This window comes from Nannobrachium achirus, assembly GCF_963921795.1.
Source record: "Nannobrachium achirus genome assembly, chromosome: 16".
Lineage (NCBI taxonomy): Eukaryota > Metazoa > Chordata > Actinopteri > Myctophiformes > Myctophidae > Nannobrachium > Nannobrachium achirus.
The window spans coordinates 51,246,701-51,260,149 of record NC_137823.1 but is presented as its reverse complement, the minus strand read 5'-3'; the positions used below and the strand labels follow the sequence as shown (position 1 = coordinate 51,260,149).

At 42.4% G+C, this 13,449-nt stretch overlaps 1 protein-coding gene across 1 annotated transcript in view; it reads right to left on the bottom strand.

Annotated features, from left to right (window-relative positions):
- Window positions 1–7,013, bottom strand: part of LOC308300502 (steroid hormone receptor ERR2-like) — a gene marked incomplete at both ends in the record, with an annotated part of 63,833 nt that extends 56,820 nt beyond the window's left edge. Inside the window, one exon of the mRNA XM_080744345.1 lies at window positions 6,964–7,013. Coding sequence (XP_080600471.1) covers window positions 6,964–7,013 — 50 coding nt within the window. The remainder of the gene's footprint in view (window positions 1–6,963) is intronic.
- Window positions 7,014–13,449: the final 6,436 nt, after the last annotated feature.

Sequence of the window (13,449 nt, the reverse complement as noted above, 5' to 3'; positions counted from 1 at the left end):
ATATTCCTATGCATTTGTTGTATTGCTGTTGATGCACTGACATATTATCTTGCTTATTATATGGATGTATTACCTGCTTATTGTAAGCCGCTTTGGATTAAAAGCGTCTGCAAAAATGCCTAAATTGTAAATTGTAATCAAAGGATGATTTCGTCTAAGGGATAACTGACCATGACCAAGATAACGGAAATCAACGCAATACTTGCACAAAATTTGATTTAATATCAAGCAAAAAAAAGATAAAGGAGTAAAATATACGACAGGAATGGGAACGTGTATAACACATCCCTCTCGTTCAGAAATATCTGACATGAATATATGTCATCTGCCACACGTGTTATACTGTATACACCGTATGTACTTTAGCACATCATTGATTGCGGTATTGGATTTTTACTCTTATATTATGGCTGTTTCCAGCAGTAATCCTGAGCTTTGGCACAACACAATATATGTGAGTAAGATCCATTTCAGCTGCTGAAGACATGAGACACCTCAGGTTACACTACATACTATGGAGCCTTCATCCGCACCGCCTGGAACACACACACACCATACACACAACATATGGAAATGACTGTAAGCTATGTGCCTGGAAACACTGTATGCTAATATCCATGCTCAGAGCAAAATATTGCGTTTAGAATTTGCATACGCAAAAAACTGTTTCTCTGGGTGAAGTTTTTCTTAATGTAAAGCAATGTAAAAAGACATGCCGAGAAGCAATTAATAATGAGGGGGCTAAAAGTGTCGACCAAACTCTTCTAACTTTCTCAGCTCAGCTTCTTTGTCTAATCTATATTTCAGTCTTTGTTCTGAGTCACAGCATGCGAAAAATGGTGCAGTGTGAAGGTAAATACTTTACTCCAGGGAGTACAAGTTACAACTTAATGTATAGTTGCTGTTGTTTTTATTTAGACATTATTACATTTATTTTTCATATGAATGCATAACTAACCTACATCTTACATTGCATGAAAACAGTATGTGATTCTCTTAACACGGTGGTTCTAAAACATTTCAATGTCAAAGACCACCAAATTGATATGTACAGTATTTGATAAGAGTTTGTGCCAGGGACAGTCCATATAATTAATGTTAATCTGCCGGGGACCCCCTGGAACCCCCTCAAGGACCCCTTGGGGTCCCCGGACCCCACTTTGAGAACCACGGTCTTAACGGACATAGTCAGGTGTTCCCATGATATTATGGTGTGGCTAAAATTAGAACGCAGGTCAGTATGTGATTCCTCCGTCTCATCCCTGTGTGTGTGTGTGTGTGTGTGTGTGTGTGTGTGTGTGTGTGTGTGTGTGTGTGTGTGTGTGTGTGTGTGTGTGTGCGCGCGCGCGCGCGCGCGTGTGTGTGCGTGTGTGCGTAGGTGTGTGTGCTTGTGTGTTTATAGATGCACATGCATGTGCGTATCGTTGGTGTTGCTTTCGTAAATTAATGCCCTACTTCGCCATAGAAGAGAGTCAAACTAAAGTAGTGGTTTTGTTTTATAATTAAAAAAGGAACCGTTTTGGACATACAAGGTTTCCACGCGACAGTGATGAATCTGATGATATACACTTGTAGGTTTGTTTAGTACGGGCACCTGTGCAGACATACTAAATGGACCCATGTGTATGATTGAAAATAAATGATAAACTAACACACTCACAAGATGAGGCTTTTTCATACCTCTTCATTGCCTCTTTGCCTTTGTACATAAAACAAATGGAACAAATCTAATTTAGGTAAAAACATTGGCTTTCACTAGCAAGCTCTGAAACTCCATAGTTGGTGTCATTACAGAAGTACTTGTGTCATTTATTTGTCACAGTTGTAAAAGGACAGTTTCATTTTAGCTGAGAAGAACTACTTCAGTACCTTTGGCATAGGCTACATAAGGTGAACATTCAGCAAGAATAGGCAAATGTTTGGCAAAAATAGCAGAACAATCTGTAAAAATAGACAGACATTTGGTGAAAATAGCAGATCTACAAGTTCACAGAGGATGGGATTGTGAGTGACGTCTTGTGAGCTTGTAGAGGGGCTTGATTTGACGTATAACAAAGTATATACAGTAGTGTTTAAGAGGTTCAAATAGTATGTTGCCTAAGGATGATCCAATATACACCAATGTACAGTACTTTAGATGCACAGTAAAAACCTGAGAGTTCATTTACTGTAACAGTGTAAGAATTAAAACGTAAGGGCACTACCATGGTAGATGTGTTAATGTATTTTGTAACAGAGGTGTCTGCTGGTCATTTTGACCCATGTTATAAAAACACAGTCTCTGATTTACACTCAGGTTTGCAACCTCTAAAATATATTCTTCTTAAATTAAAAATCACACCCGTGTGAACTGAGCGGTGGTTTACCCCCCCCCCCCCCCCCCCCCCCTCCCCCTTCCTCCCTGTGTGTGTGTGTGTGTGTGTGCGTGCGTGTGTGTGTGTGTGTGTGTGTGCCTGGCCTGGCCTGGCCTGAAAACAGCGCCCCTCCCTTAACATGTGTGGTCCTAAAAGGTACTACACCACAGGCTTGAGACTACATACAGACCCACCCACCCACATACACGGACACATACACGGATACACGGAGACACACACGGCCACGCTATGGAGACGGTGTGACCACCGCTCAAAAAACATTCATTCTTAACACTACAATACAAAATTCTGTAATACTAAATTGTGGTGACAAGGCTACCGAACAGAGAAACACTACTGTGACGTCTGACGTACAGTACCATTTTAAAAGCTCAGGACTTAACCCCTCTCGTTTAAAGTAGGCTATAGCTAAGTGCCATGTGAGAGTCATCCTCTTTTGCGATGACAAGATACATCAATGAAAGTAGAGAAGTTATTTCCCACAGTTCAAGCCCTTTCAGTAGAGACATACCACAGCACACTGGTTCTCAAAGTCGGGTCCGAGGACAACATATGGGGTCTAAATGTACCCTTACAGGTCCATTCAGTTCCATCTGTCTCAAAGTTAAATGAACACTGACAATTTTACAGTGTACATTGGGATTCCAAAAGATGGGAATACATATCTCCATTTGTTTCCTCTCACATTTACAGACCCTGGAACCCTGGTGGGCCCCACACCAGACATTCAGAAACAGTGCTAGCGTGAGAAGTGGACATCACACACCATTAGCATCTTTTGCCTTGGGCTAATAGGCTAGTTAACTGGACAAAGCTTCCATTGGGGTTAATGGCATTCCCAAAGGCCAAATCTACCTAAGCTGCCCACAGTGCCCCAGTGTCGCAGATTTATGGTAGATTTACCTTAACTTTGACACACATTTCAGCCTGTATATATTCTATACAGTAATAGTACTGTAGAGATACTGTAATATATAGTAATATATTATGTTATTTTCTTTTATTAGCTGTACACAATTATTTATTGTTAATTCATATGTATGCCCTGTTCATTTGTTCACAAGTCTGGTGTTTCTTAAAGCTACCATCATCGTCGTCATCATCATCATCATGAACTTAATGCAGCAACTACTGTATGATATTGTCAATGTTGGGCGGAAACCTTGTATGTCCAAAACCATTACTTTCAATACTGAAGTTATTATTTAGTCATAAGCTCTTTTAATACTTGTTATTGGTTAAATATTTATTATGAAGCCCACAACCACCGTTTTAGACCATGTCATTATAAACACAAATGTTTGAAATAGCCACTAAACAAGCTCAAAACACATCGCATCGCGATATGTGTCGACAAAGACAGTGTAAAATAGGGCAATCATTTATGAAAAAAAAAAAAAAAAAAAAAAAGATTAAATATGGGGATACAAGGTTTCTGCCCGACAATGACAATATCATAACCATAAATTGGTACAGGTGAATGGCAGCCAGCATGATGACAATATCAAAAGGTAATTATTTTGAAAGTTTGGTGTAACTGTCACATTACTATACAGGACACTTGTCATGGACAGATGGATTGACTGTCCCACGTAGAAACTGGACAGAAACTCAACACTACGCAAAATAAAAGATTCACATTCGCACATATTCTCAAATATTTGCACATGTCAGCACATATACGTACACACAAGCCCCTCCTCACTCACACGTACACGTGTGTGCGTGGACACGCGTATATGTACGCAACGCACGCATGTAGGTAGGCACACATGCACGCTTGCATATGCACTCGCACAAACACACACACCACACACACCACACACACACACACACACACACACACACACACACACACACACACACACACACACACACACACACACACACACACACACACACACAGTTTATGCACACAAGCACAATGTAAACATTTTAAATAAAAGTTTCAATCTCCCAATACACAAGCAAAAACAGATTTTTTCTTCTTCATCTCAGTAAAGTATTAAAATCAAATAGAGTCAGTGGATGGATAGTATTAAAATGCTGACATTTCTGGAATTGACAACTGTGGTAAAGATTAGGAGGCATATTGTGGAATTGTAATATTGCTAAAACAAGAGATTAAAATCATATAATTTAAAATAAATGTAAAGGGAATAAAATCCAACTGTTACTTTTGTGTCAGGTAGACAACAAAACAGCAAACGTCTCTTTAATTCGGTAAACAGTATTAATTCTGTCTATCCTTGGTTCATAATGCCTTTAAGCAATTTTCCAGCAGGTCACTTTGAAATATTCTTTATCAATTAATGAATGCGTTTACTTTGAAAAGTGCATTTCCAAGTTTTATAGGAACACCACGGTGCACTGATCCTTCCCTGAACTGTTTAAGCCAGGAGAGATAGTCACTCTTATTCTAATCCTTTGCAGTACAGCTGTTCAGTAGGGGAATAATAAAATAAAACTAATAACAGATACTCATGTCCATTTACATTTCAGTGGCTCCTCGGAAATAATATCAAATACTTTAATTAAGATTTTGAATGTTACAAAGAGCATGTAAAACCTATAGCTATGATGGAACAATTATCTGTGATCTGCCATTACGAAGGCATTTACTTTTATACTGTATATCATTCAGGAAATAATTTGACATATAAGTCAGAGTAAACTAACTAAAACTAATTAAACACATTTGATTTTTGTAAGAGGTTTTCTGTGTAGAGTAATAGATGCCAGCAAGTTACGAGCTCGATAAAATTGTGCTTTGCTCATATAATATACAGCGCGCACACGCGCACACACACACACACACACACACACACACACACACACACACACACACACACACACACACACACACACACACACACACACACACACACACACACACACACACACACACACACACACACACGAGCGCGCCCGCGCACAGGTTTTTCAGTGATTCTTACATGTAAAGAGACTTACAGGTTCATAGTCCCGCACAAAGTGCCAAGCAGTTTAAACCTTCCCAATCCCATCTACAGCTTAACATTAAGAGGGGTGCATAGAAGGTCTCCTCCTCAAGTCATAATGAGCTCAACCAAAGGCCCTCTTCTCTCTCCAGGTACAGCATGCAGGACTATGTGTAGTAAGCATGACACAGATCTCCGTATTTAATCCACTCAACAACTCCTTAACTATAATTCAGATTGCTGAATCATGGCAAATAATACAGTGTTATATTGTTTTTCATGGAGTTTATGTTCTGCTGTAGGTTCACTGAGTGCAGTACGGTAAGAACCAGACCCGCTCAAGTGACTGGCTTCAACTTGAGGTTCCATCGATTCAGTCTGAACTGGGTAAATCATCTTTCTGTTTTGATGCTCCCGACTCATGGAACACTCTACAACTCACGCTAAAAATTAATGCTCCAATATCCTATGGACAATTTAATAACATGCTCTTAGATCTCCCTACCTCAGTATGCAATTGTTTTTAACTTACTAATTGTCTATGATGTCTATGTTTTTGTTGTTGTTTTATATTTGTATGCACATTTTTGATCTTGTGTATGTAATCTCGTCAGCATTGCAAATGAGGGTGAACCTCAATGCTCTTTTCGAGAATAAATAGAGGTTTCAATCAATCAAGTCGTTTTAACTTCTCTCGGTTTAAACTATCCATTGTTGTTGTCTTTTTTACCTGAATTCTCAGAAAATTTGAGTTATAAGGTTGTATTTCAATCACTATAATTTTAAATCAAAATTACCTTACTCCACATGTAAAACAGATGAATGTGCAATCGCACACAGTATAGTTTCTATGTATGAACAATTATTGTTTAAAATGTAGGCTACTACTGTATAGGCCTATTGCAAGTTGCATAGGCAATAGTAAAACAACAGTGAACTCTCCACCATATACGCTCACTATTACTCTCACTCTCACTTCCTTTCTCACACAAAAATACACGCACACGCACACGCACACACACACACACACACACACACACACACACACACACACACACACACTCACACACACACACACTCTTGCTGGTTCGGTCACAGCTTTTGTTTTGCACTGGGCCACTGTTAGACCACAGCTGTTGCGGGGAGGATCTGTGAGCAGATATCATTGTCATTAATCTGCCTCTGGCAATTCCCCGTGGCTCGGGGTAAGCCCTGTATCCTAACGCAGAGCTGGGGCAGCTCTACGGCGCAACACTCAGACCCCCGCGGACCCCCGGGAGGCCATGCCATGCCAAAAGTGGCCTGCCCATCAGTACTACCTGCTGTGCTGCTGCTACACTCTTCCCCGAGCAGCGGTGAGTTCTGCCGCTGTCCCGTTCATGGACGGGGACAACATCCCAGAGCTGCACGTCCAGACTAATTATTTCCCTTCTTTGAAGTAACTTAATCCCAAATTTGGCCGATGCTCATCATCACTTTTGGAGAGTTTAGTTTATTTTGCCCCAGCATACAGACAAAAGAAAATTAATGAATGAATGAATAAATAGTCACATAACCTGTGATGATGGGAGACAAATGGGTAAAACAGAGGAAGGCTGTGAGCCTAAAACAAATAGAGATGCACCTACTGGTTGTGGTAGCAGAGAGGCTCTGGGATGCACAGTTCTGAAACATCCATCAGTCCAGGTTAAGCATTCCAGGTGTTGTGATATAAAAGAAAAAACGACCGAGAGGGGAAAGCTGGAGGGGAATTGATCAGTTCCTGAGTCTCCACATCACTCTGGTAAAAAAAAAGAAAAAGAAAACACACAAAAAAAAGAAGTACCACAGTTCAGGTGCTCCTGGGTGTCGCCTCCCCTTCACCTCCCCTGCTCTGCTCAGCCCCTTCCAAAACACCTTTGCCTTGTCCTGTCAAAACTCCAGTCAGTCTGTCTGCGGCTGCACAGGTGCTGCTGCACTGCTCAGGGCTGCGTACTGTATTGTGTGTGAAGACAGTGAGTGCAGATAATATGCTGTGATACAAATATACAGAAGAAGTGACAGGGAAGAAGAGGCGGATGGAGTGAAAGAGAGGAGGTGCCAGGAACAGATGGGCAAAAGAAGGAGAAAGAAAGAAAAGAAAGAGGGGGAGTGAGAAGAAGAGAGAGACAGTGAGAGGCAGATGGATAGAGAGAGAGAGAGAGAGCAGCGGTGGTGTAGAGCGCACTAAAGCTGAGCAAGTCAGTGAGGGGATTGAGGATCTCCATTGAACAGACGGTTGGTCTTTAAGAGCAGAGGGAGTGGCTGGATGGAAATGAGTCGGCTGCCGTTGGCTGGTTTCACCAGGGCAGGCCTGACCGTGGCCAATGGGGACGGGCGGATTGCAGCCAAGGGAGTGGCCAAGGGATAACCAGTCACTGCCCAGTCATTCACAAGGGAACTCTGCAAAACAAATAAACACACACACACACACACACAAGCACGCACACGCGGGCGCGCGCCCACACACACACACACACACACACCAGTGTAGCCACATACTTTATCGTAATCCAACACTGCATTATAAAGATGAGCAGTGGTTGTTTTTAATGTCTATGTATTACAGTGAACAAAGAAACCAACCAGTGACTCCATCACAAGCTTCAAAATGACAGTGTCCTCTTAAGACTGAATATACACATGTAAATAACAGTTTGAAAAAGGTTATTGGAGTACTTTGTTCACATATACATGTAGATTTCACCAGTTACATATCTGTCCTTACATAAATTACACTGACAAAGACTACAGAAATCGGTTTGTGGGAACCATTCGCTGAGGAGAATCTGGACACGTCTGTTGTCTGTGCTTATGGGGGGCTCAACAGCAGCTCACGCAGGGCTGCAATCCCACTTGCATGCTTTCATCTTCTCCTCCGCGCGCTTTGCTTTTCACAAGACCACTTGCCGCACACAAAAATATGGGAACCGCAGTATTTTTCGGTGTGTGATTTTGTGTACTTCACAATGAGAATTCACAAAACAAGCTATGGGGCAACTGGGGATCATGAGGGCAGATGGGGACCAGGAGTTATGATGGAGTTACAAAGATGATGATGATGGGTTAGGGTTAGGGTTAGGGTTAACAATATGTCGTAAAACAGTGGTTATAGCTCGGGACCCAAAAGTGAGATTAGACATTTGCCCGGGACCCAAACTAGTGAAAACAGCAGATCTACAAGCTCACAACGTGTCACTTTGCGCCACGTTGTGAGCTTGTACATCGGCTATTTTCACTACTTCTTATAATTAAACATTTGTTTTCGAATTTATGGAATTCTTAGCCTTTTCTTTTATTTGTTGATGAAATTACTTTTATTCATGAAATCCTTAGCTTATTGTGTAATGTTTTTTGAAAATGTCAATGTCAAAAAGTCAAATTAAATGACCCACAAAAACGTGTCTGTGACCCACAAATGGGTCCCCACCCACTGTTTGGGAACCAGTGACATAAATGACAATGAACATGACCGTATAACATTTTCATTATAGCGGAACCTTTGCCACTTAGTCTGCAGTGTGACAGTACCCCCATACTTCATCAACCCACATTTTCCTGATCAATACAAAACCCATCACACACTCTTATTGATCACAGCAGTGCCATGTCACCAGAAGCCCCAGGACAGAGACTATCCCAGGCCCAACTGTCTGTTGTTGGGGATTTTTCTCTTTTTTTGTGGGGGGGGGGTCTTTTAAATAAAAGGATTTTGTTTAAATTAGAGCGTTCTCTTTTCCTGTCAGTCCGAATTAGAGTCATTGTTGATTGGTTGAAAGTTGATTGGTTTAATACAGGGGGGGCTGTGCGTTCTCTATTAAATTGGTGATCAATATTTAAGGGATTTAATGTAGTTTGGTAAGTAGCATAGCCAGTTGGAACGCACAGCTCTCCCGCGGTCAGTCAGTTTGAAAACATCCAGACATAATCAATAGTTGAGATTTGTTTATGTATTTAAAGAGGGACAGAGCAAGAGACAGGGACGTTTCACCTTTGACTTGCTAAGAAAAGCTAATCCGAAATGTGCAAATAAAGCAAATGTTTGTTTAGCTAGGGCTATCTGTGGTTTGACAATTCAAAGGCTATTCAGAAATGTCAGAAAAGTGCATTAAATAAAAGTTTATTTAAAAGATCATATTCAGGTTAGAATAATAAAGGTAATAAACCTACATTATTAGTGCCGCAATAGACAGAATCCTAAAGCAGTTGATCGGTATAGTTCAAGCACATTTTAAATCATGAAATCTAAAGCCCAGTTTATACTTTGTCGCACATGATGCAATGCGTTGTGAGTGAGCTTGTACTGTGTGTGACACCGCTATTGTGGGTATAAAGTATAATCATAACGCGTCTCTGTCGGGCAGAAACCTTGTATCTCCGAGTTTCACATTTGCACGTTATTTCGTAAATTAAAGCCCTGCCTCATCATATAAGACAGTTTCACAAAACGAGTGAAAATAGCAGATCTACAAGCACACAACGCTCTGCAAAGCGCTGTGTGCTTGTAGTTCGGCTATTTTCACTATTTTAAATCATTTTTAAAATGATAAATATGAAACGAACGGTTTTGGACATACAAGGTTTCCACGCAACGACGACGATAAGCAGCATTGGAAATCCCAGGTGTGTCAACATCTGTTTTAACCACCTGACCCCTAGCATCCATCCATATTCTGGGGGGAAACATTAGCCCAAAATAGCAGATCAGCTAATTATTTATCTTCTTTTTTTTCGTGGTGTAGACACACAGTACAGTTGCAAGAGGTAAGAGGTTGAGTTCCCTCCTCAGTGTCGCTAATGTGAAGCGGGCTCACATTGTTCTGTACTGTCAACTCTAGAGCAGTGGTTCTCAACCTTTTCAGGCCGCGACCCCCAAAAAAATTTCAACTGGGGAGTCGGGAACCCCCCCCTCCACCCTGGAGTTGAAGCATTACATTTTGTATAACACGGTTCTTGGTTGCGAAGCGTTGTGAGCATGTAGATCGGCTATTTTTTTAAACAATTTCTGCCTCTAATATTTGACAATTTGGCCAATGTTTAATTCGTCATTGTAGGGGCGCCCGCTGGCCTAGTGGTCAAGGCGCATGCCACATACTAGGCTATGATGCTGGCGTCGCCGGTTTGATTCCCGATCCGAACAACCTTTGCCACATGTCATTCCCCATCTCTCTCCCCATTTCCTGTCAGTCTACTATCCTATCAAAGAAAGGCATAAAAAGCCCCAAAACAAATCTTTAATTTGTCATTTTAGAAGTGTAGACACACAGTACAGTTGCAACTCAGGTCTGTCTCACTAAGAATGAAGGGTTTAAGAGGTTGAGTTCCCTCCTCAGTGTGGCTATAATGTAAAGCGGGCTCACATTGTTCTGTATACTGTCTACTCTAGAGAGTGAAGCTATAATGTGCGTGTGTGTTCCTTTAGTCCCCGCCCGGCCCGCCCTCTCAGCCCCGCCAGCTTTACTCACAGAAGGGGGACACTGGGATTCATGGCATCTGACAGGAAATCTATAGACCGCACAGCCTGTAATCCCGCCATCACGCTATCACCCAACGATGGAGCAGTAATCCAATCATTTAGTCTGTATTTACCCAAAACAGATTTTCAGCCCTATGACCAGCAGGGCCCGGGCATTGGCTTCTTTTAAGTGCAACCACAGTATCATCATGGGGTCCCGGCTGTTTTCACAAGGGATGCTTTACATGGATGACATCTGGAAGCAGTGTTATTTTTTTAAGCTCACAATGCGGCGCGAAGCTTGTAGATCTGCTGTTTTCACTACAGTTTTCAAGTACAGAAACCACTGATTTATGTCATATTGTTATTTATAATAACCAGTAAGACTCCCTAATCGGGAGATAAGCGACCGTCAGGTCGCATGTAAGAATCGGCCTGTTGGTGGCGCTAAATGGGACAGATCCATGTTGATGACATGACTCTTGGGTCCAGGGCAAACCCTTTTGGGTATCGAGCTAAAAAGTACAGAAACCACTGATTTATGTCATATTGTTATTTATAATAATAATAATTATCATCATCATCATCTTTGTAACTCCATCGCAACAATTGAATTCATTTTTTTTAAGTATAAAAGGCCCATTTGATCAATTTACTCCACTAATTTAGTTTAATTTGATTGGTATTTAGAAGTGGCTCTAAAGGTTGCATCATCGCGCCGTAACTTCGCAGAGAGCTGATGTCTAAGATAAGTGGACTGGACTTGCCGCACGTTTCCACAGTTCAGGCTTGTATGCCTGCATTCATGAGCATAAGACCCAGCATACATGCATGCATGGCCATAAATATAAAAAGACAGAGAGAGGGAGAGAGAGAGAGGGGGGGGGGGGGAGAGAGAGCAGGGGCGTCAATTGGGTATGGCAGGGGTATGCAGCTGTGGAGCTGCCATACCCTGGGTCTGGGGGGGAAAATAAAAGTTACCTTTAAATATAAATCCATGAATTTCTCTTTGTCTATCTGTTCTAGTTATTATGTTGTTAAATTACAGTAAAATACCTACAAATGCAACATTTAACAAAATGGTCACGTTTACTAACGTGCCATAGCTGCACTTGAACAACCATTCCAGGTTGCCTTATCCAGCCCAAGAAACTGTAGAAACTGGGGGAAAATAGAATGTACTTCTTAAAATAAATGTTATCATGCCTGTTGCTAAGGTATGGCAACATGACTGGTGTCTTGCACGCGAGCCTTCACACCAGTCATGTTGCCATACCTTAGCTTTTTCTGAACTGACACCACTGGGAGAGAGAGAGAGAGAGAGAGAGAGAGAGAGAGAGAGAGAGAGAGAGAGAGAGAGAGAGAGAGAGAGAGAGAGAGAGAGAGAGAGAAAGGGGGGGAAAAACTGATATGATTATGTTGCAAGCAATCTGCATCTTGTTGAAAAGTGAAAAAGAACCGATCACTATCTGTCAATAAATGGTAATTAGATTTTGTGGTGGACAGAGGGACACAATCTGCCAGTCACACGGGGGCACGTAATTACAATCCTGATTCATGAGGTCTTTTATGAGTGACCTCCGGACACCCATTCATGACCTCAGTACCAAACACGGATTCTGTGTCATGGGGCAAGCAGACCACAGCATGTACGCTACCATGTACCTGTGTGACTCTGTGGGACTGGGGATATGTGGCTACCATGTACCTGTGTGACACTGTGGGACTGGGGATATGTGGCTACCATGTACCTGTGTGACTCTGTGGGACTGGGGATATGTGGCTACCATGTACCTGTGTGACTCTGTGGGACTGGGGATATGTGGCTACCATGTACCTGTGTGACTCTGTGGGACTGGGGATATGTGGCTACCATGTACCTGTGTGACACTGTGGGACTGGGGATATGTGGCTACCATGTACCTGTGAGACACTGTGGGACTGGGGATATGTGGCTACCGTGTACCTGTGTGACACTGTGGGACTGGGGATATGTGGCTACCATGTACCTGTGTGACTCTGTGGGACTGGGGATATGTGGCTACCGTGTACCTGTGTGACACTGTGGGACTGGTGATATGTGGCTACCGTGTACCTGTGTGACACTGTGGGACTGGGGATATGTGGCTACCGTGTACCTGTGTGACACTGTGGGACTGGGGATATGTGGCTACCGTGTACCTGTGTGACACTGTGGGACTGGTGATATGTGGCTACCGTGTACCTGTGTGACACTGTGGGACTGGGGATATGTGGCTACCATGTACCTGTGTGACTCTGTGGGACTGGTGATATGTGGCTACCATGTACCTGTGTGACTCTGTGGGACTGGTGATATGTGGCTACCATGTACCTGTGTGACACTGTGGGACTGGTGATATGTGGCTACCATGTACCTGTGTGACTCTGTGGGACTGGTGATATGTGGCTACCATGTACCTGTGTGACTCTGTGGGACTGGTGATATGTGGCTACCATGTACCTGTGTGACTCTGTGGGACTGGTGATATGTGGCTACCATGTACCTGTGTGACTCTGTGGGACTGGTGATATGTGGCTACCATGTACCTGTGTGACTCTGTGGGACTGGGGATATGTGGCTACCATGTACCTGTGTGACACTGTGGGACTGGGGATATGT